At 40.9% G+C, this 14,807-nt stretch overlaps 1 protein-coding gene across 21 annotated transcripts in view; it reads left to right on the top strand.

The window, feature by feature from the left end:
- TRPM3 (transient receptor potential cation channel subfamily M member 3) overlaps nucleotides 1-9,480 on the top strand; it is a gene marked incomplete at both ends in the record, with an annotated part of 743,026 nt that extends 733,546 nt beyond the window's left edge. For all 21 annotated transcript variants that reach the window (XM_084237419.1, XM_084237416.1, XM_084237432.1 and 18 more), the window contains one exon: nucleotides 8,028-9,480. In XM_084237419.1, coding sequence (XP_084093545.1) covers nucleotides 8,028-9,480 — 1,453 coding nt within the window. The remainder of the gene's footprint in view (nucleotides 1-8,027) is intronic.
- Between the last annotated feature and the right edge of the window lie 5,327 nt (nucleotides 9,481-14,807).

Raw genomic sequence — 14,807 nt, 5'->3', positions numbered from 1 at the left:
GCTTCACACCAAAAATGTCTTTTGTGACAGTATCAGTCCATTATTCTACCATCTCTCCTTTGGTTAATCAACCAGCTAAGTTTCCACATTTCTCCAAGCAACCCAGTATGTCACCATCCCTGCTAAAATCACAATTTTTGATGAAATCATCAAAAATATTGTGTGTCAATGTCAACTCTAGATTATCAAAAATGAGACAAGATTAATATTGAACATTTGTAGTCCCCTATTAACTAACCCTATCTCAAAAGATACCATCTGCTTAATTACCCACTACTAAGTCACTTATAATGCTGCTTAGAACTTACATCAAACTCCTAAAATTTCTACAATGCAGGAATGATGAGTGTCAGGAAAACACTGTCCTATCTCCAGTCTCTTGGCATTTCTTTTTAATTCCCATTGGTTCTTAAGGGTTACCTATATTTTCTGGTGATCACTTAAGGGTTACCTGTTCTTTTCTGGTTCCTTTAACTCACTTCAAGCAGAATTTGCAAACTGGTGACTCGCAGGCAGCATCTACCCACAGAGGGCTGTTGTGTTGGGCTTTACAGTGATTGTTAAAATCCATTCTGAATGCCTTTGGACTGGGTATGCTCTCTGCTGCCAAAAATCCCTGCCTGAATCTTCTTGTATCTTGCCTGCTTCGCTTACTGGATCTACCCCACCCACAGGCAGGTCTCTGACTTAGCTTCCAGACCATCCTCACCATCACCCCCGTTGTCAGCCTCCACTTACCAGAAGAAGTTGTAGTCTGGATTTTCACCTTGACTGTAACAATTTAAGCAAAATAGGATGTACATTATTCCTAGAGTCATGCTTTAATTTATTACTGTCGTTCCCAAGCCACTAGGATTTGTGTCTTTTTTTCATTTCACCTAGATCCGATAAGGTGATAGACACATGACTATTAATAGTATATTCAACTTATAATTTTTGTTGGTAGTGAGAGAAAGAAGTATGTAATTCATAATCAAAAAACAGCGTAAGCCAAAAAAGATGTTTCACCCACCTTCTCCCATTTCATTCTCCAAAGCTGATCTTTGGTGTCTCCATTGATTGAGTTTAAATCTGTCTCCATCTTTCATCCTAGAGTTAATGAGAAGGATAATTGGCCAAAAGGGAAGAGTAGGTGACCCAAAAGATCTTAAATAATTTACGGATTAGGTGTCAGTGTGTGGACACAAAAAAGGCAGCATTAGCTGTTCTGTATCATCACCTTTCATTTGAAAACTTATGTCAGTATATCCTGTTCTCCCACAGAAGGGGCCCCAAGATGGGGCTCATGGAATAGGGGCTGGCTCTTGCCCTTCATCCAACACTCACCCTACAGCTCTCAGGAACATTTGAAATTTAGAGCAGGCATAGTCTGCCAATCTATTTTTTTCTTTTACCATATTTCCTTTAACCACATTTTGATGTTATCAGAAAAGAAAATGAATTCTAGAAAGTACCATAACAATCCTTAAGAATTGCATATTGGGGGCCTCCCTGGTGGCGCAAGGGATCAAGCACTACACTATGAAGCAATCCGCAGCCTCTGCAACATGAGTTCGATCCCTCGCCAGCTAGGGGAGCTACCACATGGCACAGCAGACCTCTCCTGTCTTGCCTGCTGCTCCCCTCAGCAGTGTGTTTCAGTCAGTCTGCCTGTTCTGCTCCCCACTCTGTCTCTGGTGAGTCCTCTCACTACCCCCCCCACCCCGCACCTCTGGCCTGTTCCCCAGCTCTTGTATGCATAAATAAATCTTAAAAAAAAAAAAGAAATCGCATATTGAAGCTGAAATTTTCTGTACCACCAGAATCTTTTTTTTTTATAAATAATAAATTTTATTTTTATATTCCCCATACAATTGCAGCCCCCCCCATTCTGAACCCAATCCCTCCCCTCCCGCCCCCGCCCCCCTAAAAGTGTCTCTGGTTCATAGTCTTTTGTTGATTTTGATTCTCACTTTCTTATAGTTAATCATTTTCCTGGTCCCTTATTTAAGTTTTCTAGATTCCTGCTATGAGTGAGACCATCCGGTATTTTTCTTTTTCTTTCTGGCTTATTTCGCTGAGCATGATCCCTTCCAGCGCCATCCATGTTGCTGCAAATTGCATGTGTTTATCTTTTTTGAATGCTGAGTAATATTCCATGGTATATATGTACCACATCTTCTTGATCCAGTCATCTATTTTTGGGCATTTGGGTTGTTTCCAAAGCTTAGCTATTGTAAACAGTGCTGCTATAAACATAGGGGTGCAGGTGTTCTTTGGAATTGATGTTTCTGTGTCCTTTGGGTAAATACCTAGGAGTGGAATTGCTGGATCATATGGAAGCTCTATGTTTAGTAGGTCCAGAAATCTCCACACAGCTCTCCACAGTGGTTGGACCAGTTTGCACTCCCATCAACAGTGCAGAAGAGTTCCTTTTTCTCCACACCCTCGCCAACATTTGTTGTTGCTAGTTTTTTTAATATGTGCCATTCTCACTGGTGTCAGATGGTATCTCATGGTAGTTTTGATTTGCATTTCCCTGATGACAAGTGATGTTGAACATTTTTTCATATGCCTGTTGGCCATTTGCATTTCCTCTTCAGAGAAGTTTCTTTTTAGCTCTTCTGCCCATTTTTTGACTGGATAATTTTCTTTGTTGTTGTTGAGTCTCATCAGCTCTTTGCAGATTTTTGTGATCAGTCCTTTATCATTAGTGTTGGGTGCAAAAATGTTCTCCTAGTTGGTGGGGTTTCTCTTCGTTTTTGTTATTGTCTCTTTTGCTGTGCAGAAGCTCTTTAATTTGATGTAGTCCCAGCTGTTTATCTTTGCCTTCACTATCACTGCTTTGGGTGATGTGTCTGTAAAGATGTCTTTGATATGCAAATCACGTAGTGTTTCGCCAATATTTCCTTCTATATATTTTATGGTTTCAGGTCTTATGTCTAGTTCTTTAATCCATTTTGAGTTGATTTTTGTGTATGGTGTGAGGTAGTGGTCAAGCTTCATTCTTTTGCATGTAGCGACCCAGTTTTCCCAGCACCATTTATTGAACAAACTTTCTTTGCTCCAATGCATAGTCTTTGCTCCTTTGTCAAAGATTAGTTGACCATAAATCTGTGGGTTTATTTCTGGATTTTCTATTCGATTCCATTGGTCTGTATGTCTGTTCTTGTTCCAATACCATGCAGTTTTGATGATTATGGCTTTGTAGTATAGTTTGAAGTCTGGGAGTGTGATGCCTCCATTTCCTTCTTTTTTTTTCAGGAGAGCTTTGGCTATTCGGGGTTTTTGGTGATTCCATATGAATTTCATCAATAATTGTTCTATTTCTTTGAAGAATGACATTGAAATTTTGATTGGAATAGCATTGAATCGGTATATTGCTTTTGGCCACCAGAATCTTTTGACTGTCCTTTCCCTCATCACATGGGCTGTACAACCAGCGCTCTTCTCAGCTGGGCTTCCCACCAAGCTACTGAGTCCCGTCTAATGGGCTCTTGGCTGTGGTTCTCTAAGAGCAGGACCAGGAGTCACCTCACATCTTTCCAGGACCCTCTTGTGTCCCACCTGTAAACAGCTTCTCAGTTATTCTGAAATAGTCACTCAAGGTGTGGAGATGGGAAAGAAGAAAACAAAGGATTCCTTCCATAAAACGTCTTCATTTCCATAATTCTTTTGTTCTTAGTTACTTCAAGTCTCTTCCTCCCTGTGATTCCTACTGATCCATAAATTCTTATCATTCTTACCCCCATTTTATATTCTGACTGGTTTGACCAGAATCAGCAGCTAGGTACCACAATCATGACCCAAGAATTTCAATTTGTTCCTCAGACCATATAAATCTGTGATGCAAGCACATTTACCCCTAACTTTTCAAAAATATTTTTTGGTTTTGTTTTTCAAGATTAAGGGAAGCACTCTAGTTACAGAACACATAAATTTGACCGTAAGATTTTTATTCTTTTATAAGTTCTACACTAAGTTCCCATTAGTTGCATCCATAATCTAAGTGATCATATAGTTAGGTGGTTAAACACATCCAGAATTTTGAGAGAAAATTGATAAAATAGTCATTCAAAAAAAAATCAAATCTTATATACCAAAGCCCCAAAAGTCCACATGAGAGTTAAGATTTGGTTAATAGGGCCTCCCCTGGTGGCGCAGCAGTTGAGCACTGGGCTGCAATGCTGCCCGCAGCCTCTGCAGTGCTGGTTCAATCCCCGGCCCCCGGTGAGGGTCCCACACGGCGCGCAGACCTCTCCTGCTGTGCCCGCTGCTCCCCTCAGCAGTGTACTTCATCAGTCTGCCTGTTCTGTTCCCCGCTCTGGCTCTGGTGAATTCTCCACCCTCCCACGCTTCTGACTGTACCCAGTGCTTGTGTAAATAAATAAATAAATCTTAAAAAAAAAAAAAGATTTGGTTATAATAGTTCTGTTACAGGGCAGGGAAAGGAGTACCCCTGAAACCCCAAACCTGCCTGCTCTAAATAGGTTCTGCCATCCACTGCAGAAAGACAAAACATACTCTAGTGGATAATATCTTTAATGGAAAGGAACTTTAATACAATTAGTGTGCAATAAAGACAAGTAATATAGTTTCCAAATCAAACACTTGAAGTTACCCATCCCCTCGTGGGTAAATGCCCAGCCAAACAGAGTTGGCCCAAAGCAGGGCCACTGAAGCCCAAAAGCCTGCCACAAGTCTAAAGCACCTTCTGGTGGGGACCCACAGAAAAGGGTCAGAAACAGCCAGACAAGTCTAGAAGGAAAAGTGCAAAATCAAAATCAAGGTAAAAGCTGCCATTGTTAACCTCCCCACGGGTCTATCCTCCACATCTGTTTCAACCAGTCTAAAACTAAAGGCAAGTGCAGATTTATTCACATGTTTCTCTGCTCCATATGCCTCCTCCAGGTCTCCTTGCTCCCCATCTTTCCTTTCTTCCTTCTCCAGACTCCTCTTCAGCTTCTTCACAGCTCCGCCCTTCTTGGGTGGGTCAGGGAAACTGGAACCTCCCCTTTCCCTGCGGACCACCCTGCTACAGTTCCCTGGCCCTTTTCTAGGAGGTTCTGCCCTAGTTCCTTTCCCTGGGCCATACATCTTCTGAGCCTATGGGGTACTCCATTGTTTTCTCTAGGTATCCTTTCTCCTTGTACCTCTTCTCTCTTCAACTTACACCCATGGACTCCTTAGCCTCTGTTCCCCATTCACTGCCTATTAACCAGGTCCTGCTGTTCTGTTGGCTCATGTTAGTTGCTTAGTTCTGCCTCTTGCAATGTTTTCTGAAATGTTGCATATTGGGCTGAAGGAAGGTGGGACACAGGGGGAAGGTCCCCCCAGTGTAGGAAGATAATGCCACAGTCTAGATCAATGAGCATGTGCGGTTATGCAGAAAAGAGCATTTTTCATTTCTTTCCTCATCAACTTCTGTACACTATATTCCAGAAAAGGAAAGGAGAGGAGGGAGGAAACTATCCTGCCTTTCCTTGCTCAGCCAACCCAACAAACTAGGAGGATCTAGTACCTAGAATATATGAAAAGTCTCGTTCTATGGAAAAGCCTGATCTGTCCTGTTCCTGACTTTAATGAAGACATATTTCATCCTCTTACTTAAGTTTACTGCATTGCAAAAATTGAAATTGCTTGCAAATTCAAACTCCATAAGCTTAGATGGTGGAAAACAAAGTGAATTGTAAGTCTATAAGACACACAACTTATTACAGCAAGTAATTTGTTTCTTCGGGCTATGTTTATTCCGCAAAACAACATGAAATGGGAAGTTTCTATTTTCCTTCTAAATTAGTCACGTTAGCTGGGTAAAGAACATCAGATTTACCAGATACAGAACAGTTCCAGTTATAAGATTTTTGGAACTGTACCTGGATATGGTGGCAAGGGTGGGTGGACCTGTGGAAACTCTGGGTTGGTTCTAGGACAGCTGCAGGAAACAAAAGAATAAAATGTATCCAAAGCGGGGCTCTTGAAAGCAGTCCAGAAGCTTAAGCTAGGTGAAGGGAAACTGAGGGATAAAAGAGCAGAGTAAATGGAGTGCATTGAGGGGTTGCTGCAGGAGAGACAGAAATATGCCCCAAGGCAATCACCCTGTCCCCCACCCCTATCCAAAGCAGTTTTTTTTTAAGCTTATTGTTCTCTCAGGGAGGGAAACCACTTGCTCTTAAGCCTTCTGGCACTGAAATGTAAATTTCTCCTTAACAGAGGTATTGCTATTATTAACACAGCACCACCACTGCCACCACAACTGGGATGTGCGGAGACCCAATTCTCATCCCCACCATTCTTTATAAAGCAAATTCTGCACAGGCAGACATGTTCCCTTTAAGAATCAGCAGACAAATTATTTACTGTGTATACAGAGTATTGGGAAAGTATTTTTATCCTCTCTAGAAAAGTTGTGAATGGATCTCATTTAGATTCTCCAGAAGATTAGCCTTTGAGCATCTAAAAGTAGAAGTTTGAGTTTAAACCATGAGAGCTGGGCTTTGGTTTGTCCTATCCAAGTTAATTTGAGCAAGTGATAAATATGGCACAATCTTATTTTAAATATGTGGACTCTGCCTTTTGTAAATAAATGGCCAGGCAGCTCATTAAGCTTTTGGATGCAAGTTCAGAGTAGTGACTGACACAGTGAACATTTATTGACACCTGGCAGGTATTGGGCTGGCAATATGGAGATGGAAACAGGAATACTGACCCAGATCAAGCCCTCAAAAATTTCCAATGGGGAGGGTCATGACATCTTAGATAACTGCAACATAGTCATTTGTGATCAGCTACTCAAAGAGACAAAGAAGTAGGATAATTCACTTATTGACAGACACTCCGTAGACTTTACCACAAATTACTTGACTTAATCTGAAATTTCTTGATGCTTTTTTCCTTTATTAATGAAAGGATTGGGTCAGATTAGATTAGTAGCAGGACCATGTTTATTCCTTTGGAGGCACTAAATTCTAAAAAACCACTATTGTGAAAACAAGGAAGATTATTGTGTAAATGCAAAACAAAAAATAATCCCAGCCCACAAAATACAAATTTTTACACATACTCTACAAAAAAAAAAAAAAAGTTACATTCTAAAATTCTACTGCTAAGTTCTGGGTAAAGTCATTAAAATGCAACATTGGTGACTCATAAACCAACACCCTAATATATATTTAGGTCATTAAATCCTGCCTGCCCTAAATCAAGCTAAACTACAGGAGTAATGAAAGATGGGACTTTGGTCCTACTTAACTTCAGTAAGAACTACTTCACTTTGCTGTTTATTTATTATGATTGTGCATTACATTGCACTGAGGACAAGGAGGACCTGTAGTTAAAAACCACTGGATTAGGTAATCTTGAAATCCTCCTCCAGCTCAAAAAGATTTGTATTCTCTGATTCTCATTGTCATTATCCCTGCCTTCTTCCCCTCACCCCCTGGCTACCTGCAACCCTTCATTTCCCACTGGTAATGTTACAGGGCGACCCCAGTGTGAAATGGGTTTCCTGACTGTGGGTCCTCACCCACACACTTAAAAGGGACTTACAATAAGACTCAATTGCAGGTATATACAAAAAGGCTAACGAAGGATTTATTTACCAAAAAAAGGGGGGGGGGGAATGAAGAAAGGAATAACTGTGAGAAAAAGAGAGAGAAATAAATTGGTGAATGTGTCCTACTAGTTCCTCTGAGATGGGACCCCAATAGCACGCTCAAAACCGGCAATAAACCAAGGATCCCCAAGGCCCACATGTCCGGTTATATACCAAGCCTGGCTGCTTAACTCCACCCTCAGTTCCCAGCAGTTCTCCCTTAGGTGGTGATAACAGTATGGGAATTGTAGTCCTTGGTGTCTTGGATCTCTTTGGTCTGAGGTGGAGGTAGGGTCCATAAAACCTATCTGTGGAGTCTGTTCAGGACATCCATTCCCCCCAACAGTAGGACATGGTTGTGCCAGGGTCTGGGCACAACCTGGATTTTCTCTGTCCCTGCAATTTAAAGCTCCAGCAGAGAATTGACCCTGCTTCTCCTCTCTTCCTTGTACAGGGTGGAGAACATGTCCATGCGGCTGGAGGAAGTCAACGAGAGAGAACACTGCATGAAGGCTTCGCTCCAGACTGTGGACATCCGGCTGGCGCAGCTGGAGGATCTCATCGGGCGCATGGCCACGGCCCTGGAGCGCCTGACAGGTCTGGAGCGAGCCGAGTCCAACAAAATCCGCTCGCGGACCTCCTCGGACTGCACAGATGCAGCCTACATCGTCCGCCAGAGCAGCTTCAACAGCCAGGAGGGGAACACCTTCAAGCTCCAAGAGAGTATAGACCCTGCAGGTGAGGAGACCATGTCCCCAACTTCTCCAACCCTAATGCCCCGTATGCGAAGCCATTCATTCTATTCAGTCAATATGAAAGACAAAGGTGGTATAGAAAAGTTGGAAAGTCTTTTTAAAGAAAGGTCCCTGAGCCTACACCGGGCTACTAGTTCCCACTCTGTAGCAAAAGAATCCAAAGCTCCTGCAGCCCCTGCAAACACCTTGGCCATTGTTCCTGATTCCAGAAGACCATCGTCGTGTATAGACATCTATGTCTCTGCCATGGATGAGCTCCACTGTGATATAGACCCTCTGGACAATTCCATGAACATCCTTGGGCTGGGTGAGCCAAGCTTTTCAGCTCCACTATCTTCCACAGCCCCTTCAAGCAGTGCCTATGCAACTCTTGCACCCACAGACAGACCTCCAAGCCGGAGCATCGATTTCGAGGACATCACCTCCATGGACACTAGATCTTTTTCTTCAGACTACACCCACCTCCCAGAATGCCAAAACCCCTGGGACACTGAGCCTCCGATGTACCACAGCATTGAGCGTTCCAAAAGCAGCCGCTACCTAGCAGCCACTCCCTTTCCTCTGGAAGAGGCCCCCATCGTGAAGTCTCACAGCTTTATGTTTTCTCCTTCGAGGAGCTATTACACCAACTTTGGGGTGCCTGTGAAAACTGCAGAATACACAAGTATTACAGACTGTATCGACACGCGCTGTGTCAACGCCCCTCTAGCAATCGCCAACAGAGCCACCTTCCCCGGCGGTCTCGGAGGCAAAGTAGAGGATGCGTCCTGCTGCCCCCCTGAGCGGGAAGCAGAACTGAGCCACCCCAGCTCTGACACTGAGGAGAGCGAGGCCAAAAGCCAGAGAGTGGCTGTCGAGATGCCCTCCCAGGAGGGCGATAACTCAGACAGACCCCTGTCCAACAACATCACGGTTCCCAAGATAGAGCGCGCCAACAGCTACTCTGCAGAGGAGCCGAGCGCATCCTACGCACACACCAGGAAGAGCTTCTCCATCAGTGACAAACTTGACAGGCAGCGGAACACAGCAAGCCTGCGAAATCCCTTCCAGAGAAGTAAGTCCTCCAAGCCCGAGGCCCGAGGGGACAGCCTATCCATGAGGAGACTGTCCAGAACGTCTGCTTTCCACAGCTTTGAAAGCAAGCACAACTAAACCTTCTTAACAAGCGTTGCAGGAGCCACCAGAAATCCAGCTCTAAAATTCTCCCCCAACTCCACCTGTTCCCCTTCCTTGAAACGTACCTACTTTATTCTTAGCTGAGCAAAACAAGCAATGCCTGGGGAGGTGTCCACTCAAAGGTAACTTCTGGGCCACAGATCAAGAAGGCCTTTGGATCTGACCTGGTGCCAAACGCGGGGGATCTAAGTCATGTTCACACTTGATGGGTGGGGAGGGGAAAGAGGGAGAAGGGTAAGAGATGAATGTGTATCACTAGTCGTTTCAGAAAGCCGTGAGCTCTGGGAAGGAAGGGGCTTCAAGAACGCAACATGCCAGGAGGCATCTTTCAATTACTGATCATTATCAAGAGTTTTAGGAGGCAGGGCTAAATTGCAAAATAAAATAAATAAATAGCCAGCGTACAAATGAGATATTCTAAACTTCAATTCTGTTTTCTTTTTACATTGGCTCCATCACTGGTGACTGATGAAGAGCATCCTTTTTATTCAGTATAAGCCGGCAGCAAGCAGTTCTACCTAACGTCCCACATCCTTCTCATGCCAACACTTCTGTAATTGATCATTATAAAGAAAAAACAAGGTAACAGTCATAGTTCACCTGTCTCCTATTATTCACTTCTGGTGCCACAACTGTTTTCTTTTTTGAAGAAAATAAGGGAAAAGAAATGCCTTTTTGTAATGCAATCAAAATGAAAGAAGAATTGTTAAAAACAATGTCAAGAGGTTTATTATATACAGTGGGCATTCAAGCATAGTCAAGCAAGCTCAGGATGAATGTAATTAAATAATTTTATATTTTTTAATTTATTTTGTATTTCACCTGTCATCAATGAAGCCACTCATTGAATAAGAAATAGCGAACAGAAAAAAAAAAAAATAGTGGGCAGAACTCACCTAAAGTGGCCACATGGGATATGGTAATAGTTTCACCATTCATGTCGTGCCATGCTGCTGTGTGACTTTCATCATTTGCATGATCTCACCACGTCTTTTGAACATCTCCAAGATAGAACTGCCAATTTTTCACACCACTCATCACATGACCATTTTGTATATGAGTATCTGGTTACATGTGGATATTTTCATACCTAGAGTTTTGCCATTTAATCTGGACTCGCCGTAAATTTAATTGGAGTTTTTCAAGGGCTGGTATCTTTTTTATGGAAATGTTCCAAAACACTTTATAAGGAAGTTTCAAAACCATAAATAAGCTTAGAATTGGCTGGGAGTTTGGTATCAACCCAAAGCCATCAGTTGCAGGCATACAGTAAATATTTTTCTTATATACAGAGCTATAAAAATTATACACTAGATTAAAATAGAAAGCAAATAAGCTGTATAGAGTTCTAGTATATGCTGCTTATATACATATATATGCATTTACACAGAGACATGTTTATATATAGTATATAAACAGACATATAGAGCTTTCTTAAGAAGCTTGGACTTTTTATCATCTTGAGGTATAATAAGGGTTTGGTTTTTTTTCCTAACATACAAGGAGTTCCATGGAAAGAGTTCATTATATTATTTGACAGATGTTGAAATTATGATTTTTTTTAATATCCCTATGATTTGGGATTAACTTTCCCCTTGTACCAAACTAGAGTTGCCAAAATGACTCTCTACCTGCTCTCTGGCCCTTTTTCGTTCCAAAGCACTTGCTATCACGGCATCTCATTTAGTCTGGTTTCTCCTGCATCAACTGATCACGCCAAGTACAATCTTGATAGACATTCAGTTCCAACCAGAGAGGTTTATAGACTCGAAAACATAGGCATATGCCTCTAGGTCAGAATCTGGATTAGAAGAATCTGGATAAAGAAATTTTGAACCCGAATCTTCATATTCCTAATTGGATCACTGAGGTTTAAAAACAAATAAAATCTTTAAAGAGAAAGATTTCATGTTTCTGAAATATTATGTGGTTCTTTTGTTTAGTTGTAATTATGAACTCCAAATTTTCTCATGTGAAATCAAGTAAATATGTACATAAAACCACTAGACTTTATGTAAGTTTTTCAGATGTAGAAATAATGGTCACATATAAGTTAAAGAATTCCTTTTTCACTTATTGGTATTTAGGTAAATCTGAAACAAACAACCAATTCCTCACATGTCATTGCTCTAGAAACACATTTTTATTGGGCCTTTCATTTCCTTCTCAGCAAACATGCACTCGGTCTGAGAATTAATCAGCTACCCTTAAACTTCCTTGAGTCATCAATCTCTATGAGGATCTGACGAAAGCTCTGGGTGCTCTCCCCAGAAAAAAAAGGATATTCAAGTCAAGTTGCAATATAACTTTAAGGGGTCCATGTACCCCTGGTTCCATAATGATTGAGAATGAGGAAGCACCATATTTGTTCCCAATCAGTACAGTTGTAATAGGCACTTTACATTTTGAGACCATTTCTCTGTGATTCTCAGGAAGGCCATGTCTCAGATCCAGAGTCTGAATCAAGATTTTGTCATTTTCATTCCTTAGATTTTGCTTAGATTTCCTAAGATTTTGCTAGTCTGATATGCTTACATGCTAATGCTTTGATGGTTTTAAGTATGAGCACACCCATAAAGCCAGAAGGTTCTCAGGGAGTCTGCAGAGGGGTCCAAAAAGGAGATGAAACCATAATTCTTTGACCATAGGAAAGGATATCACAGCACCTCCAGGACCTCATTCTGAACTAGACTGAATGTGAGGGTAAGAAATTAGGAGCACGAGTGTTTTCATTTGTCATAATTTCTGCAAAGAAGAGCTCAGGACATGGGGCAGAAAGTACTTAGTAGTCCTGACCTTGTCACTACCTGGTTCTTCTGTTGTACATGAAAATGAAATTCTAACATCTTTTGTGAAGCATGTAAAATACAAAAGCCAAATTTAAATGACTTCAAACATGAACTGTGTAAGTTCCATGAGCCATCTCTTTCCTGTGCACATACATGTGTATCCATTTCTCTCCATTTCTGGGTTCTCTGCACACCAGTGTGGCATTGATTCTGTGGCCTTGTACAGTCAGCTTGTGTTCAGCTCATTTATTCTACCCCGTCCCTGATCGAGGGGACGTTAATTACCTGTCTCTGTGAATTAAGCAGCTCATGAGCAGCAAGTTATTGAGGAACATAAATAAAGTCATAGAGAGCCAAGGAAGTAATAGCTTTGTTTTAATCATCTGCTTCTAAGGTGCCAATTTTTATATACTACTATATGTAATGATTTGTTTTAAATTGCTGATCTTTTTGGGGGAGGGGGGAAATGAAGGCTGTTTTATGATAATAACCATGAAAATTTCCTGATTAACCAGAACACTTTATATTTCTAATTGGAAACTCCTCCTTGATGGATTTGAATGAGGAGCTGGAAAGCTTGGGTACAACTGTCATGGCTAGTTTGTGTACTTTGTGGTCAGAAGCAGCACTTTATAGAACTGGATTTTTTTTTAAATCTAAGCTTCTAGATCTAGGGTATTATTTAGCACTTTGAAAGCCCCTCCTTTAAATATATATGTAATAATAACCAAATGGGGAAAATGTACTTGTGAAAACACAAAATGTGTTTCTTCTGAATGTTTCAAATGTATTCTAAAAGATGGTTTCTATAGATAATATTATGGTAGATAACTGGATAGTACATAAACTCTAATTTCTAAGACTGTACAGTCTAATCTTCCTGAATGTTTGGGCTGTTTAACTTCTTTAATAATAATGAATATTATCCAGTCATCCATCATGTTATATCTATAGGCTATACCATTCAATTTGTTGGCAATGCTGTATTATAAAACACCTGTAAACATATATGTAGCCTGTGTTTAACCCAGCATAGTTGTAGCATGTGGTTGTATTAATGAACGTTACAGGACAGCTTTATAATCATTAACAAATCTGTAACATTCAATAAAGAAGCACATGTTGCAAGGATTAATTATGTTCCTAATTTCAAGTTATTTAGCATTCCTGTGAAATGGGCATTTTGTTCCTGATCTGCTTTGTTTTCCACATTCCTACAGCCCATTGTAAAATATGTGTATAAGCTGATATACATCCTCTAACCAGCCCTGAGAGCTGTGGTAGGCAAGTTGTGACTTTGTGAAAGACAAACTGGCATGTTATGCAAAAAAGACTAATGACAAATGAATTTAAAATAATATTTTAAACTCCAGTTGAATTAGCTGTTTGTTTACATCTGCTGACCCCATGCAGAAGCAGTGTACAGTATTTTATAAATATGTTCATTTAGCAATGTTAATATGTTTCTAGATTAAATGATGCTAGTGTGTAGGTGGTTATATAGTCGTCGTAGATATTGCATTATAACTCACTATTCTTTAACGATAGCAATGTGACTTAAATGAAGTAATCCCTCTCCAAATCCAGTCTTATTTTTGTGGCAACAAAATGCATGTACAGCTTTATGCATTTCTTTTGACTTTTTAAAGGCAGTTAACATTTTACTATTGCCTGCTGTGACACTTAAACCAGTTAGGAACTCATTCAAATTGTTGGGCTTCTCACACTGTTTGAGGATTATGTTCAATTTTAAAAAATTAAAAACATAAAAGTAACCGAAAGGTTTTTTTTTTTAATCCTTTTTTTAAAACTCTGAGTAATATGAAGTAAAGTATTAACCATAAGTTGCAGAGCTATGGGACTCAGAGATGGCTAGCCAAGTCACTTAGGTTTACCAAGGTTCAGGTGTTGGTGCGTCTGTGATATGTGAAAGACACATTTCTGATTCTCTAGGGCCACTGGGTGCAAACTGCTAAATCAGAGAGGAGAGAAGTCCATTCGTGACAGTACAGAAACCCCAGGTCATTATGAACCAGTGGGGCAATGATATAACACAGGACCTCCTGTCTACCCTGCGGTTTTCCCCTTGCGGGTGAACCTGGCCTGGGGGAGGGCAAGAGAAGGGTGACTGGAGGCCTGTGGAGCACTGGGTCATCCTGAAGTGTTTGCTTTTTAAAGAAATCACCATTTCATTATTAGAAGCCATTCAACATCTGGAAAAGAAAGGAGCCAATTTGCACAGCTTATAAGTGACTGATCTTCCAACAAGTAGAGATGACTTTCCTCTCAGCCTACCTAAGCTTTCTCCTCATTTTCCAAATCAGATATTCTCAGATTGGCATCAACCAGGAAGAACTGGTTCCAATTTAAGGAAAACAGATTTTTTTCTTTCCTTTTCTTTTCAATTCATTTGAGAAAGTAGATGTGTTACCTTTTCTCTGATGAATTCCTAGCAGTGGTTACTGCTAATGAAATCAAGACATGCCAACATCTACATGTCATCTATGAGAGGAC

Source organism: Talpa europaea, assembly GCF_964194135.1.
Source record: "Talpa europaea genome assembly, chromosome: 7".
Taxonomy (NCBI): domain Eukaryota; kingdom Metazoa; phylum Chordata; class Mammalia; order Eulipotyphla; family Talpidae; genus Talpa; species Talpa europaea.
The sequence above is the reverse complement of the archived record's forward strand: the minus strand, read 5'-3'. Positions and strand labels throughout refer to the sequence as shown.